This window comes from Aethalodelphis obliquidens, unplaced genomic scaffold (assembly GCF_003676395.1).
Source record: "Aethalodelphis obliquidens isolate GAN/ISIS:26980383/991018 unplaced genomic scaffold, ASM367639v1 scaffold5, whole genome shotgun sequence".
In the NCBI taxonomy this organism is placed as follows: domain Eukaryota; kingdom Metazoa; phylum Chordata; class Mammalia; order Artiodactyla; family Delphinidae; genus Aethalodelphis; species Aethalodelphis obliquidens.
Genome location: NW_020837949.1, coordinates 58,418,505 through 58,433,477, shown reverse-complemented (window position 1 = coordinate 58,433,477; position 14,973 = coordinate 58,418,505). Strand labels below are relative to the sequence as shown.

Here is a 14,973-nt window from a genome sequence, read left to right as displayed (position 1 = left end):
CTATCCCAGCCCAGTTACCGTAACTGTTGCCAGTTCCTGTCATAGACATATGACAGAAAAGAATGTAACATACTGTGAGAATAACCTGGTAAATATTGTTGGATGGGATGACATGCATACAAGTTTGGTGACCTCGGTTCACATTTAGCCCTTAGCCATCTCTATGAACGTCATATGGCTTCACCTGATCTTTAATCACCCCACCACACATACGGGAGCACTGCGGGGGGGAAGTCAGGTCAAGTGATCAATGGGACTTTCCTAAATTAAACCTGCTTATAATGTATCATTTCCATTGCCTTTCCTCTGCAGATTAAAGGGTAGAATTCTTTGTAATATATATTTTTGCCTATTCCAGATCCCACACACAGGGTAAGAAAAGCAAATGAATGCTTTTCTTTTACTTCTGTTCTTAGGATATATTAAAGAAAAAGGAAGGGATTTTTTACCTTAAATTGCTTCATCAGAGAGTTTTATTTAGTCTTTTGACTTCTTGAACATTTTTGTTGTGGTTTCATGGAGCTATGCACATATGTAAAAAAGGATTCATAATACAAAGATATAAATCATAGTGGTATCAAAACCTATCTCCAAGTGGAGATGCAATTTGGAACTTTCCCCATGTTTCCACAACTAAGCTTGAGTAGCAACAAAGCAGAGTAGGAATCAGAAAGATGCATCAGACATGGTCCCAAACCTGATCTCTTTCAGGGAAGGGGTTCAGAAAGGGACAAAACAAGAACATAAATAGCTACAATATAATGTCATAAATGACAAAATCCATATTTGTAAGAAGGCACAGGGAGAGGCAATCAGGAAAGATATCTTGCAGCACATAGTTTGTGGTGGACATTTACTGGTATAAAATAATGTCTTAAGCAAAGATTTGGATAAAGCACGTTTCATACAGGAGGACAGAGTGAGCAAATTCTCTGGAGAAAAAAAGTCAAACTGACAAATTAGTCCCTTTTAAATCTTGTTTTTAATTAAAAGAGTTAAGCCTAATGGAGGGAATGTATTACCGGAAGGAAACAAACTGATGGCTTTTTATCACCACAAGAAAAAGTAAACGTACTTTGGGCTGCTCAAGTCCCCGCAAAAGGAACTTCCAGTTCCCGACTTGCGCTATTCATCGATGGAGAAAACGCTGTAAGGACTCTAGGCTGTTTATTCTTTTCGCTGTCCAATGGCAGAGAAGCCCATACTTCTGCACGCAGCTGATTAGCTACTGTAAAAGCCCCGCTCCGAGCACGAACCAATGAGATCTCCGAGCCAAGATTCTTGGAAACAGCTTCTGGCTTGGAATGCGTGACATTGAGACAGCCTCTTGCTTGTAAACAAGGTCGAGTCTGGGCTGGCCCCAGCCCACGCTGTCCGGGGTCCTGTCACAAATGATCTTGAGCCCACGTACCTCCTGACGGCCGCTTTGGCTTCCTGCTGTCCCCTTACCCCTCACAGCTTCGGGTGCCAGGCCTCCGCGTCCTGGAGGCGGGGCCCAAAGTTCTTTATCTGAGCTGACGGGCGCGGCTCCAAGCTCAGGAAGCTCTCCAAGTTCCAGTGGCTCCTCCCGGTTGGAGCTTCGCGGGCGGGGGATGCGGGGGGGTGGGGTGCAGGGAAACAAATAAAACCTCGGGAGGCGGCGGGTGGTGACAGGATACGAACTTGAGTCTCAAGCTACCTACTGCTCCATCGACTCACTACCCGATTCCTCCACCGCGAAGCACCCCCGAACCTCAGCCCAGGCCGGGGAGCAAGAGCCTGCCAGCCACCTGCTCTCCCCGTCCGAACGCGCTCCGCCCCTTCTAAGGCCCCAGGTCCTGCTCCCCGCAGCCTTCACCCCACACACCAGCCCCAGCTCGTGCCAGGACGGTGGTCATCAAGATGAAGGCGGCACGCTTCGTGATGCGCAGCGCCGGCTCCCTGGTACCCCGCGAGGTCGAGCATTTCTCGCGCTACAGCCCGTCCCCCCTGTCCATGAAGCAGCTGCTGGACTTCGGTGAGCGGGGACGTAGGGCCCGGGCGGGGACTGGGGAGCTGCCTTAACTTTCAGACCCGGTGTAGGGAGGGCTGGACTCATTACTTAAAACACCTGGGGTGCGCTTTCCTGCTGAACCCTGGAACCTCGAAGCCAGCACACCTTGCCTTTCTTAGATTTGCCTTCTCTCTGACAGTTTGTGCCTGCAGCTCAAGGCCACTTGCCGCCCCGCTGATGCTGGTTGGTTTGAGCTCATCTTTCCTATTCTGTTTCTGTTTCTATTTCTATTTCCTTTCTATTCCAAAGTTTTCAGTCAAAATAGTTTTTGCTTTCAGTCACCATTTAACAATGAACTGGAAACTTCATCCCCTCCTTCACTGCATAGTACTTCTTGGAGAAGATTCCTAATATTATAAAGTAGCTTTGAATTAACCGAGATTTTATCCTTTAGCCACCCTCCACCCCTCCACAGGGTTCATCTCTCTGCATTCCTAACATTTCCTAACAAAGATTTCTTTGTCTCTTTAGCTTTAACGTTATCTATATATTTGCATTACTGCTGAAAATATTTACAAACTTTCTGCACAAATCTTATAAAGAAAATTTCAAGGATTTAAATGTGGTATTATTTATCACTAGTCTGGAAACATTAGGACTCCCATCCCTCCCCTTTTCCCTTCACTACAGTTTCATATCTAGAACTCTGCAAAGGATGTTGTCTCCCTGACATTGTGATTTGACTAAATCCTGCATTCTTTTATGAATACTAAGAGCCTTGGGATATTATGACTTCTTGGAAGTGAATCCTCATCAAAAAGAGAAAACAATAATTCTCATATTTGGTCACTTTTTAAAAAAGAAAGAAAGAAAAAGACAATAAAGAAGAAGATGCTTACTCCTGAATTATCTACAAGCAGTTACCCAACTGAGAGTTAAATATCATTTTGTAATATATATATGTGTGTTCAATATTGGAGAGTTAATGCTACTCAAATATATAATTTAGATATACTTTTTTCCCAAAACTAAATAGATGCTGTTTATTACAGGTTCAGAAAACGCATGTGAAAGAACCTCTTTTGTGTTTTTGAGACAAGAGTTGCCTGTGAGGCTAGCCAATATCCTGAAGGAAATTTATATCCTCCCTGAAGGATTAGTAAATACCTCTTCAGTGCAACTAGTTAAAAGCTGGTAAGTGGTGAACCATTCTGAAACAATCTCTAGTTTTAAGATAGTTATCTGAGTATGAATTCTTACAATATATTAACATCGTAATTGGAAAACAGGTGGTCTGAAGCTTAAATACTTTGAAAGATGTATTTTCTATTAATTTAGGGTAAGTTATCATAAGGGCAGTTATAAAGCTATAACAGACATTTTTACCCTGAAAGAGTAGATACTTTCACAATATAATTTTAGAAGGCAATATGAAAAATAATTGACAGTTACAATATTAGTTTGTGTTTAAAATAATAAAAGACAGTTTGATATTGCAAAAAGAATTCTGTCCTAGAAATAGATACAAATGACTATTACTTACAGAGGGCCTAATCTTTGTTACTTACAAACCAATTAAGAAAGCAGGCCCAGGATCAAATCATGCCCTCCTCTTTTCCTAGTTGTGGAATCCTTGCTTAGTGTCTTATCTCTAGGCCTCAATTCCCCCATCTATTATTGAGGAGAATAAAGTATATGTCTCAAAGGGATATCTGAGTGTAATTAAATGAGGTAATCCATTTTAAAAGCACTTAGAACAGTACCAGGCACACAGCCAGCACTCAGTGTCAGTAATTATCTCCTTTTGCAAATAAGGATACTGACTTAGAGAGGGTAGGTAAACCAAAGGAGCAGATTTTCAGAGAACAGAGCCAGGTTATGCACTGAGGCAGATATGCACCAGACCTTCACCCTAACCCACTGACTGTACAACTTTTTGTTTGTTGATTTAAGAAATATATGTATTATGCACCCATTAAACAATTGCAATCTGAAACATATTCAATCCATAGTATTTACTGCTGCTTTCAAGACTTCTATTCACCTATGAATGAATACAGGAGGAAAAAAATATGAAGCCTTTCTGTAAAAGTAATTTCTAAATGCTTTTGCTATAAAAATAAAGACATTTGACAAACAAAACAGAAAACTGAATAGTGATCTAGGATAGTTAAACAAATTTTAAGTTAGCAAGTTGAGGGTTAAATTTGTAGCTTTCTTTTTTCTAAGACATATGTTTTCCAAATGTCTTGGAGGAAAGTTTTAATTTTAAACATAATACGTTCTCTCTTCAAATCATTTGGAAAAAAGCAATCTGTTTTCAGCCACTTGTAAGTGACTATTCAATTTTAAAACTTAAAGCCCACCTGTCGCTTTACAGGTATATCCAGAGCCTGATGGAGTTGGTAGAATTCCACGAGAAAAGCCCAAAGGACCAGAAAACATTATCAGAGTAAGTTTTATGCATTAGAATAAGTGTCTAAAACCTTGACTATTTCTAAACATCAGATTTTTTTCAGACCTCACTTAAAGGATAATTTATAATAGTATCCTGAATAATAAATAACTACCCCCTTACAAATGACAAGTTTTGGCTTGTTGGTTTTTTTTAAAAGCAATAGAGAATTATGGCATTGGAAATGATGCTGCGGATGAAAAGTGTAGAGGACTTTTTTTTTTTTTTTTTTTTTTTTTTTTGTTTTGGTTCACGGGCCTTTCTCTTTTGTTTCCTCTCCCGTTGCAGAGCACAGGCTCTGGACGTGCAGGCTCAGCGGCCATGGCTCACGGGCCCAGCCGCTCCGCGGCATGTGGGATCTTCCCGGACTGGGGCATGAACCCGTGTCCCCTGCATCGGCAGGCGGACTCTCAACCACTGCGCCACCAGGGAAGCCCGTAGAGGACTTTTTAAAAGAAGGAAATCTATTTTTACTCTAAATTTAGTATGATGATTAGATTTGTAGGATTTACTGTTACATAATATCAATGCACGTTGGTGTCATTGTAGAGTACACATTTTCTTTCAGAGTAATTGACAGTCTCTAGCTATAAGAATGAGAAATAAGACTCTTTTCTAAATCTTACAAGAAATTTGAAGTTTTTTTCACAGTGGCATTCTAGAGCCATCTTAAATAGTACTTATTTTTTAAATTATTTTTTGAAAGAGAAAGCTTAGTGAACAACTGGAGTGAACCTACCACTCACAGAGCTGATATTTTACATGTAAGCTAGAAGCAAAATAAATCTGTTTGTGAAGCTATCTCCTCTACTGTAGTCAAAGAATCTGTAGTGAGAGTCTTAATAAAGCTTCATCCAAACGTTGTATGATTTGATTTGTTTGGATGGGTACTTGAGAAAGGCTTTACCTTCTTTGAAGTAATCTAAGAAATATAAATTAATGAAACTTATTTGAACTTCTACTAACCATGAATGTGTTTTGGCTTAGTTTTGTAGATACTCTCATCGAAGTTCGAAATAGACACCATAATGTAGTTCCTACAATGGCACAGGGAATCCTAGAGTATAAAGACGCCTGTACAGTTGACCCAGCCACCAATCAAAATCTTCAGTATTTCTTGGATCGATTTTACATGAACCGTATTTCTACCCGGATGCTGATGAACCAGCACAGTAAGTTAGTTCATCATGGTCGTGATATATAGAGATGGGTGTAGAATACAAGCCATACTCTAAGCAGATATTTCACTACTTGGTGGATCACATTCTTTCTCAGAGGTAGTTCTAATCATTATTATCCTGATTTTTATAACAATATTCTTTGTTTTTATTTTTCAACAGTCCTTATATTTAGTGACTTACAGACAGGAAACCCAAGCCACATTGGAAGCATTGATCCAAACTGTGATGTGGCAGCAGTGGTCCAAGGTAATTTCTAGGTTTCTGCATTTCCCTTATTGAAAATGTACATTATCTGATTGACACATCTACTGTTGAGGTGACTCTGAATGAATTACTATTCAGAGTGCTCCGTTTATGTCTTTATAAATACTGTAATGAAGGTCCTTTGTTTTTGAGAGTCAAGGGCTTAAATATTCACTTATAATATTATAAAAAATCTAAACGTCAATAGCTAATGTGCCATATTCTCATAGATTATAGTTGATATCTGAAGTGCACATATTCCTATAGCAACAGCTATAACTTAAGCACTATGTTCATTTTTTCTTCAATAAAATATTAAAAATTTATTTTTCCATACACATAAACTTGTACTCTAATGAATATTTTGGATTAAGGGTAGTGTGTACACTGAAGATCACTTGAAAATTTTACTTGGCATAAATTCACTTAATCATTATGGAAAAAAACCCTTCCATTCCAGATGCCTTTGAGTGTTCCAAGATGCTTTGTAATCAGTATTATTTAACATCTCCAGAATTAAAGCTCACACAAGTGAATGGTAAGCTATAAATTAAATATATTTTTATCTATGGAAAATTCAGTGTTCTCCCAGTATGATTACTTCTTGTAAATACAAAGCAATGTCTGTGTTCCTTTTCTGCCTTCTGAACTTGCCTAGAATTTGTACACATTTTTTTTTTGAAGCCAAGGTTCTCTTTATCTCAACTGGAAAGTTCCAATTGAGTATATTCAGTTGCTAATGAAAATTCATAAAGAAGAATGGTTTGAACAGATAATTTAGGATTTAGAGTAGCAACTAAGTTTCAATATCTTTGATCAAAGAAAGACTGCTTACTACAACATACAGGAATAAGGAGGTCAGATTTGGAGGAACCACTTGGTAATGGAGGTATGCTCCTAAAGAGGTTACTTATCAGATCTGAACACAAAAACACTTTAAATTGCACTGTAAGAAAGAAGCCAGTCATAGAAGGACAAATACTTGTGATTGCACTTATATGAGGTATCAAAAATAGTCAAGCTCATAGAAGCAGAGAGTAGAATGGTGGTTGCCAGAGGCTGAAGGAAGCAGGGAGATGGGGAGTTGCTGTTCAGTGGGTATAAAATTTCAGTTATGCAAGATGAGTAAGTTCTAGAGATCTGCTGTATAACACCATTCCTACAGTTAACAATACTATATTGTACACTTAAATATTTAAGAAGGTAGATGTCATGTTAAATGTTCTTACCAATTTTTTTTTTTTTAAATTTTCACTATAAGTATATATCACTGTTTTGGAAGCAGAGCATACTTCAATAGCTTCAACTCTAGGGTACCTAAAAGGATAAGGTCTTCCCACACTGAATGAAGTAATTACAGGATGAATGCAAGGCACTATTTTTATCTTATCCCATAGCTGCTTCTCAAAGCAAGACAGTACACTGAAATTGGAATAGCTTCCTTTCAACTCAAAGTAAACATCTTTTTCAAGTAATAGTTATACAGGAACAATGTTTGTTGGTGGTGAGAATTAAAATCAAGTTGCTCAAATTAAGAGTAGCTTAACTCATGGATTGGGGATAGGGAAATGTAATGGATTGCTAAACCAGAAGTAGGAGTACAAATAAAGACTGAAAAATATTTTTAGGCATTAACAGCATTGTTGCATAATACTTGTAGATAAACTGCTTGAACTGTTTGATGAAATAAAGAGGGAACTGTGCCAGACCTTGTTTTCTGATTCAAACTTTGCCAAGGCCTGGAACACCAAAGAATAATACTTTTATTTTTCTTTTCAGAGTATTATGAGGTTTTTGTTTCTATTTTCTTTAGCCTCTTGGTGAAATTTAAGCATATTTAGCCTATGGGATTTTATGTTTAGTTGATAAAAATCAAGAATAATCATTAATAATCAAGAATAATCAGTTGTGTTTACTGTTTAAAGGGAAGCTTCTAAGGTAGGACTTTAGAGTGAGGAGGATGGGGAGTATTCCAATTCTGTTTCAATCTAAAATATTAATCAAATAGATATGAAAGTTTATTTTAATGAAATATTTGTTCAGCAGTTCTAAATTAGCTTAATTTTTTCTAGGAAAATTTCCAGGCCAACCAATTCATATTGTGTATGTTTCGTCTCACCTTCATCATATGCTCTTTGAACTATTCAAGGTAACACACTTCACAATAATTGCAATTTTGTTTTTTTTAAATGTTAACTGGTTACATTTTTATTCCCTTTATCATTCCCTACTAAACAGAGCCTCACTATCTTCTCCCAGGCATGCTTCTGTGTCCTAACAAAAAGAAGCTACAGTTAATGTTTGAAAGGGTACATGCAGTTCCTGTAGCATCAACATGTATTTGAGAATGCACAATATGAGTCACTATATCTCAATGCTCCCTGTTCCCATTATTTTTTCAGGTGTCCAACAAAGCACTAGTCATTCATGCATTCATTAAGGGAGGTCGTGGGGTGAATGCTTCAGTGACGGAGGCCTTGTTATCTCCATCCCCATAGGCCGGTCCAACTCTAAATCCAGAGGTTCAGGTCCAGAATTACTGGAGGTGGCAGGGTCCCAACCTATGACTAGAATATACTCAAAGGACAGTCAGTTCCTTCAGTGATCTACTTTAATGTGCATATGAATCACCTGGGGGTTTTGTTTAAATTCACATTCTGATTCAGTAGGTCTGGAATTGGGCCTGAGATTAGTAACTTCTAATAAGCTAACAGGCGATGCTGCTGATCCATGGTCCACACCTTCCATAGCAAAACAGTAGGGTAGGGCTTCTCAGACGCTAGTGTGCATTAGGATCACCTAGAGAGCTTTTACAACACAGATTCTTAAGCCTGTCCCAGAGATTTTGATACTCTTGACCTGAGAATCTGCATTTCTAACAAGCTCCTAGAGGATGTGGATGTTACTGGTCTGGGACAGCCAGGTACTAAGAATCAAATCCTGTCCCAGGTTCTAAGCCCAAACTGAAACGCTGTACTTGCACCAAAAGACAGAAAAACACTTGAAGCTTTGTGATGGTTCCTAAGAGTCCCCTGGACTGGAGAGGAGGAAGTCGTCAAAAAAAGTGAAATCGGGCTTCCCTGGTGGCGCAGTGGTTGAGAGTCCGCCTGCCGATGCAGGGGACGCGGGTTCGTGCCCCGGTCTGGGAGGATCCCACGTGCTGCGGATCGGCTGGGCCCGTGAGCCATGGCCGCTGGGCCTGCGCGTCCGGAGCCTGTGCTCTGCAGCGGGAGAGGCCACAACAGTGAGAGGCCCGTGTACCGCAGAAAAAAAAAAAAAAAAGTGAAATCCTCTTCTAATTCTGCTGTAACTCTTCCCAGAACCTACTGTTTCCTAACTTATTCTAACGTTAATGCAATGAGGTAGTGATTGTACTACAAACATCTGATCTATTTTATTTCTCTTCAGCTAATGCTTAGAGCTTAACATTATTATATAGAAACCAGAAAGCAGATAACCTATCAGAAGAAGCGTAGAGAGGAAAATGGGTAAAATAAACCAAAACTTTATCTGTATGAGATTCATCTACTTATCTGAAAACTTGTTTGAGCTTCTTCTCTGTTAAAGGACAAAGGATGCTTTTTTGTTGATTTACTTTTAAATTGAATGGTCCAACTCATAGTTATTTTGCCGTCATTGGTAAAAGATGATAATCAAACGCAAATTGAAATTTAATTTAGAATTATTTACTATCCTTTTAAATAGTAACAACCTTTTCCCAGCAAATTTTATAAAAGCCAATAAATTGGTTCAATGATTCACTGTTATTTGTTATGTAATAGTCTTTGGTGCTTAGATGTAAAATGTAATGGAAAGTCAGAAAAGAGAAAGCCAGGAAATGGACTATAAAAACCAATTTCTACATTTAAATTAAGCTTACAAATAAGAACTTGACAGCTAGCAGAATTGTTTTTCCATTAGACATTACTCCCAGTAGCTATATTACATGGTAAATGAATATTTTTCATTATACCTCCTGCATGACACAATCATAAATGGCTATTTACAGAGCTATTTTACTACTAACTTAAAAAAATAAAATAAGAACTTTGAATTACCCTCTGTGCTGCTTTCATTTTAAACATAAAACACAGTTATTTATTGTCCCTCATCCTCCTGCCATTGAATTCCTTACGGTTTTGTTTTCTTTAGAATGCAATGAGGGCCACAGTTGAACACCAGGAAAATTGGCCTTCCCTGACACCAATTGAGGTGATCGTTGTCTTGGGAAAAGAAGATCTTACAATTAAGGTAACCATTCTCTGTTTTTCTTTTGAGTCTTTCTTAAGAGAATTTTTAAAAGAGTCAATAATAATAAAGCTCTCTGCTTTGAACAGTAGATCAAAGTCATGTACACCAGGTGACTTTTAAATGAAGGAAAGATATTTTTATATAAACAAATGCGTATTGTTTTTAATGTGTAGCTCTGATGACTGGTTCGTTTAAGATTTCAGATAGAGGAGGTGGTGTTCCCCTGAGGATCATTGACCGTCTCTTTAGTTACACATACTCCACTGCACCAACGCCTGTGATGGATAATTCCCGGAATGCTCCTTTGGTAAGACCAATTATATGGCTAAATTCATCCCAGCCACCTACTTCTAAATGTAGAACAAGGATTACAAGGAAGTATTTAGGCAAGTTAATCAATTTAGTTAAATTGGGCATGGGGGTTATGAGAAAGCATTTTGTATTCCTATGATCATGTTCACCACTTTGTCAATAACTGATCTTTCCCTTCTAGGCTGGTTTTGGTTATGGCTTGCCGATTTCTCGTCTCTATGCCAAGTACTTTCAAGGAGATCTAAATCTCTACTCTTTGCCAGGATATGGAACTGATGCTGTCATCTACTTAAAGGTATCCTTTAAATCCAATAAAAAAAAAATCATATTTCTGAAAAGACTGCTTCTTTTACAGCCCTGAGTGCTATGGTCCACAGTGAATACCCAAACTGAGTTAGTGCAAATAATGACCACAAGTCATTATATTTTCTATTTGGTATGTGTAGATATATTATTTAATATTTAATATGGTAACGTATCAAAAAGGAAGTGGGCCAGGCTACTTGCCTCAGTGAAGCAAAATTGTTTCCCAAGAAGTGCATTAGTTTCTGAGTGAGGAGATGCTCATTTGAATTTTTTAAGGCAAATCCTATTGGCATCTTTAAGAATAGCTATACTTTTGTTTTACTTGGACTTGTGGGAAATACATATACGCTAATAATATTTCAGCCTAGAAAACAACTGATATCAAGATACTCAAGACCTTAAGCTGACCTTGTTAGAAATCCAGGGAGAGGAAAGCTGACTGCTCAGAAACTATCAGTGGGGTGCCTGGCATTTCCTGTTTAAACTTTAAAATTTGGTACATGTTTTTTCCATTTCTGATAAAGCCTCGATTTATTTAAGGTCACTGTCCTGATGCTGTTAATCATTTGCCAACTATTTCAAATGAAAATATATTCACAGTTATTAACAACTAAAACATTAAGCTTCTAGGCTCCCATTTTTGTGCAAGGGAAAATGGGACCATTTGCCGCATGGTCTTAGAACTCCTGAAATAGTTATTCATTTCTTAAATAGTAAAAATGTCTTCCAAGTATTGGAAAAGGTTAACATATTATAGATTTATAGTATCAGATTTTAATAGATCAATAGTATCAAGTTAGGACTCTCAGTTTATCACACATACAAAGGTTTTGCCTGGAAAACCTATTTGCCTGTTGCTATTCAACTCTATGGCATCAGCAATATCCAAACAAGGGACATGTGTAACTATTGAACACAAATACTATTACCTGATTTATAACTGTATATATATTATTTCAGCCCCTATGGGGTGCAGATAATATTTATTTTTCAGTTTTCTTTTATACAGTGCCTAGCATACCATGGACTCTGGTGTGCTCTTATTAGTAAATCAATTAAAAGAATGTATTTGAATGTTTGAATACTTACCTCTGAATTTATTTTGAATAATCACTTCAGGTACAAATTATGTGATGAATAATTTCTTTGGCTTGATTTTTTTCTCCCCTTTCTTTCAGGCTTTATCTTCTGAGTCTATAGAGACACTCCCAGTCTTTAACAAATCAGCCTTCAAACATTATCAGACGAGCAGCGAGGCTGGTGACTGGTGTATCCCAAGCAAGGAACCAAAGAACCTGGCAAAGGAAAACGTGGCTGTGTGAAGAGGGACTCTCAGGACGCTTTAAGGGATCAAAGTGGGTCTATGCCAGTGCTGCTTCCTGAATGTTTGCGTGTGAACTCTTGTTTTCTCAAAAACAAACAACAGCAACAAAAACTCCTTGGTCAGAACACTGATGTGAAGAGGAAGAAAGCTCCTTTCTGTGACCCAGGCGAGCACAGTGCAGGACTACAGGAGTTCACGGCTGGCCAGCTCTTTATTCTCTTAACTTAGAATAATGTATGAGTTTATATCAAATCCTGGAGAAGAAATAAGCCTCAGTTTTCCATCTGTTTATCAGCAAGAATGGGAAAGAGTGAGAAGTGAAGATGAAGGCTAGCAGTTTCAATGACTGATATTTTAGGCCACTGGTTGATGTTATAAGACACTGGTATTTATGGATTATCAAGTGTCAGTGTACCAGTACTTTCCTGTCACTCAAAGGACTAGGGCTTATTTTATACTATATGATTAGAAATGTATGTAAACATACATTTCATATATATCTATGCACTCTAGAGATGAAAAGCTAGTGACTGAAATAACACTTACTTTGAATGAGGAGGAATGAGCCAACACATTTTATTCTGAGTTGCAGCCAAGGCATGGGCCTATGTAAAAACTCAGAAGAAAGCCCCTGCTGATAAATACAGTGCCTTTATTATGCTGCTTTTCCTGTTCACACCTCAAATAAGAAGTGAACACTTATTGCCAGGTGCCTTGTCTTGGTTGAATTTTAAAATATGCACTGATTTCAGGACGTTGGCGGTTGGAGGGAGAGAAGAATTACCAAAGTGATAGCAAAATCTCACCTTGCTTTGCTTATAAATGAAACAGAAGTAGATTGGAAAAACCAGTGTTAGGGAAAGAAATCATGCATTCAGAACCTAACTCAGTAGGAAGGGCTGTTCTCCACACTGCAGTGGTGGTAATCCAAAGGCATCTATTTTCTAGGCTTAAAAAGATGTATTTTTTATATATTTAATTATATTCTGTACACTTCACCATTAACATGTCCGATAAAAATTTGTAATTAACAAACAGCTCAAGAACATTAGAATTTAAATACTTCTTAGAGTATTTTTAACAAATAGCCTGCAAGTAAGAGGTTTTCATGCTATCGATGCTGATGCTTTCATTTGTGAATCATTGTGAATGAGAGCTAATGCATGAAAGCTGGAATGCATATGGAACTTTGGGGGAGTTCAAGTATAATATGCAGGTTGATGGGGCAGTCTAGCACATTCCTCTTAGAGAAGAAATGAAAAAAACAAAGGAAAGTAGGAAGGAAGGAAGGAAGGGAGGGAAGAAAGATGGGAAGGAAGGAGAGAGGGAAGCAGAAGGCAAGCATCTTGCTATATTCCCCACAAATTATTTCAAGAAATGACCCATATTATCATGGATAAATTATTTGCGAGAGAATGAATTGGTGTCTTTCAAAACAGTATGGCTTCTTTAAATGGTTCTCTCACTCTTGCAAGATAATAGGCTTTTATGAGATAATAAACTCTTCTGTGTCAAATTGATGTTTTAAACCGGGATATTGAAAAAAAACTAGCACTTCCTGTTTTGTAAAATAATCAGCACTGTCTGTATGTTGAATTTAACATTTGTGTTTAATTTTCTCATGGCCTAGTGGTGTGGTGCTTCTGGTAGTGGCCATAAAAGCCTCAAACTATTTGTTGTGGATTTCAGGTGTTATCATCAGAAGTCCTGGAAGTGACTTTTCTTGATGGCTCATGCATTTATTGATTACACAGAACTATCTGCAATAGGTTATTTGACTTTTCAAAAATTTAAACATTTTTGCACGTAAATTCTTGTATTTACCAAAGATTAAAGCAGTTGATTAATAGTTAACTCAAACACTGTGAACTACCTTTAAAACACAAGAGAAAAAGAAATGTTGGTATCTCAATAACATCAACTGTGTAAATGGAGTTCTATAAAATAGAAATAGTCCACATTGGTATTTGTGAAATCTGTGGAAGAACTTTAGGATCCTAGTGGATGGAAACTGAATGTTCAGGCCCACTTAAATTATTAATGTATAAATTGTGTTTTTGTGTCTAGGTTATGTACAGAGAAATGTGACAATTTTTATAATAAATATTTTTTATTATAATGGTAGATGTAATCTTTTAAAGTTCTTTTCTCAAATTAATGGAAAGTACTAAGAAGAATTTGAGGTAAAGATTTTCCTCACTTTACACCAAGTCTAATTTAGCTACATATGGGGTATAGCCTTTAAAAAACAAAACCTTAAAATCTTAATTTTTAAACAAAAGATACTTTATAGCATTCCAGAAATTTCTGGTTCTCCTTTGCTCTCTTGGTTATGCTCCAATAACACATAGTACAATGTGTGTTTATCTACATGAATAAATTCAAGAATTGTTTTTCCAATGCATGCACTCTCTACATTTTTTTTTGTAAATTTACTTAAGAGTCTCACTTAGTGACTGTATTTACATAGCACATACAGTGGAGTATCAAAATAATTACCTAGATAATTTAGGTTCCCAATTTCTAGATTAAATATCTGAATAATAATAGGGTAGAAATAGGATAGGAAGTACTAAATTAAGTGGTGACATGTTTTATCTTTGCTATCTTCACACTGTCTTTCTTTACTAATTTAATCCTACTTTATCATTAGACAACATTCTCTGCCTACCTCCATAATGCCCTTATTGCAAAGTTTTGCAAAAAAACAAATATAAAAGGAATGGAGGGAGGAAGGAAGAAAGGAAGGGAAGGAGGGAGGGAGGGAAGAAAGAAAAGCAATTAGAATAAAATAAAATTAGTGGAATAAGTTTGTCATAACTAAATTCTAAAATCTTGTCAGAATAATCATATGTAAATAAAAAATGCCATCAACTATGGCATTAGACCCTAAAGAACCTATACTGAAGCCCTTCAGCCCTTCAGCAAT

General features: G+C 37.3%; 1 protein-coding gene across 1 annotated transcript; it reads left to right on the top strand.

Moving 5' to 3' along the window:
• Positions 1-1,005: 1,005 nt before the first annotated feature.
• Positions 1,006-14,433, top strand: PDK4 (pyruvate dehydrogenase kinase 4). Its single transcript, XM_027102491.1, has 11 exons — positions 1,006-1,996; positions 3,025-3,166; positions 4,353-4,424; positions 5,415-5,599; positions 5,768-5,854; positions 6,312-6,389; positions 7,924-8,000; positions 10,004-10,102; positions 10,299-10,409; positions 10,596-10,709; positions 11,899-14,433. The coding sequence occupies exons 1-11, from the start codon at positions 1,882-1,884 to the stop codon at positions 12,040-12,042; spliced, it is 1,224 nt and encodes a 407-aa protein (XP_026958292.1). The 5' UTR covers positions 1,006-1,881; the 3' UTR covers positions 12,043-14,433.
• The last annotated feature ends 540 nt before the right edge of the window (positions 14,434-14,973 follow it).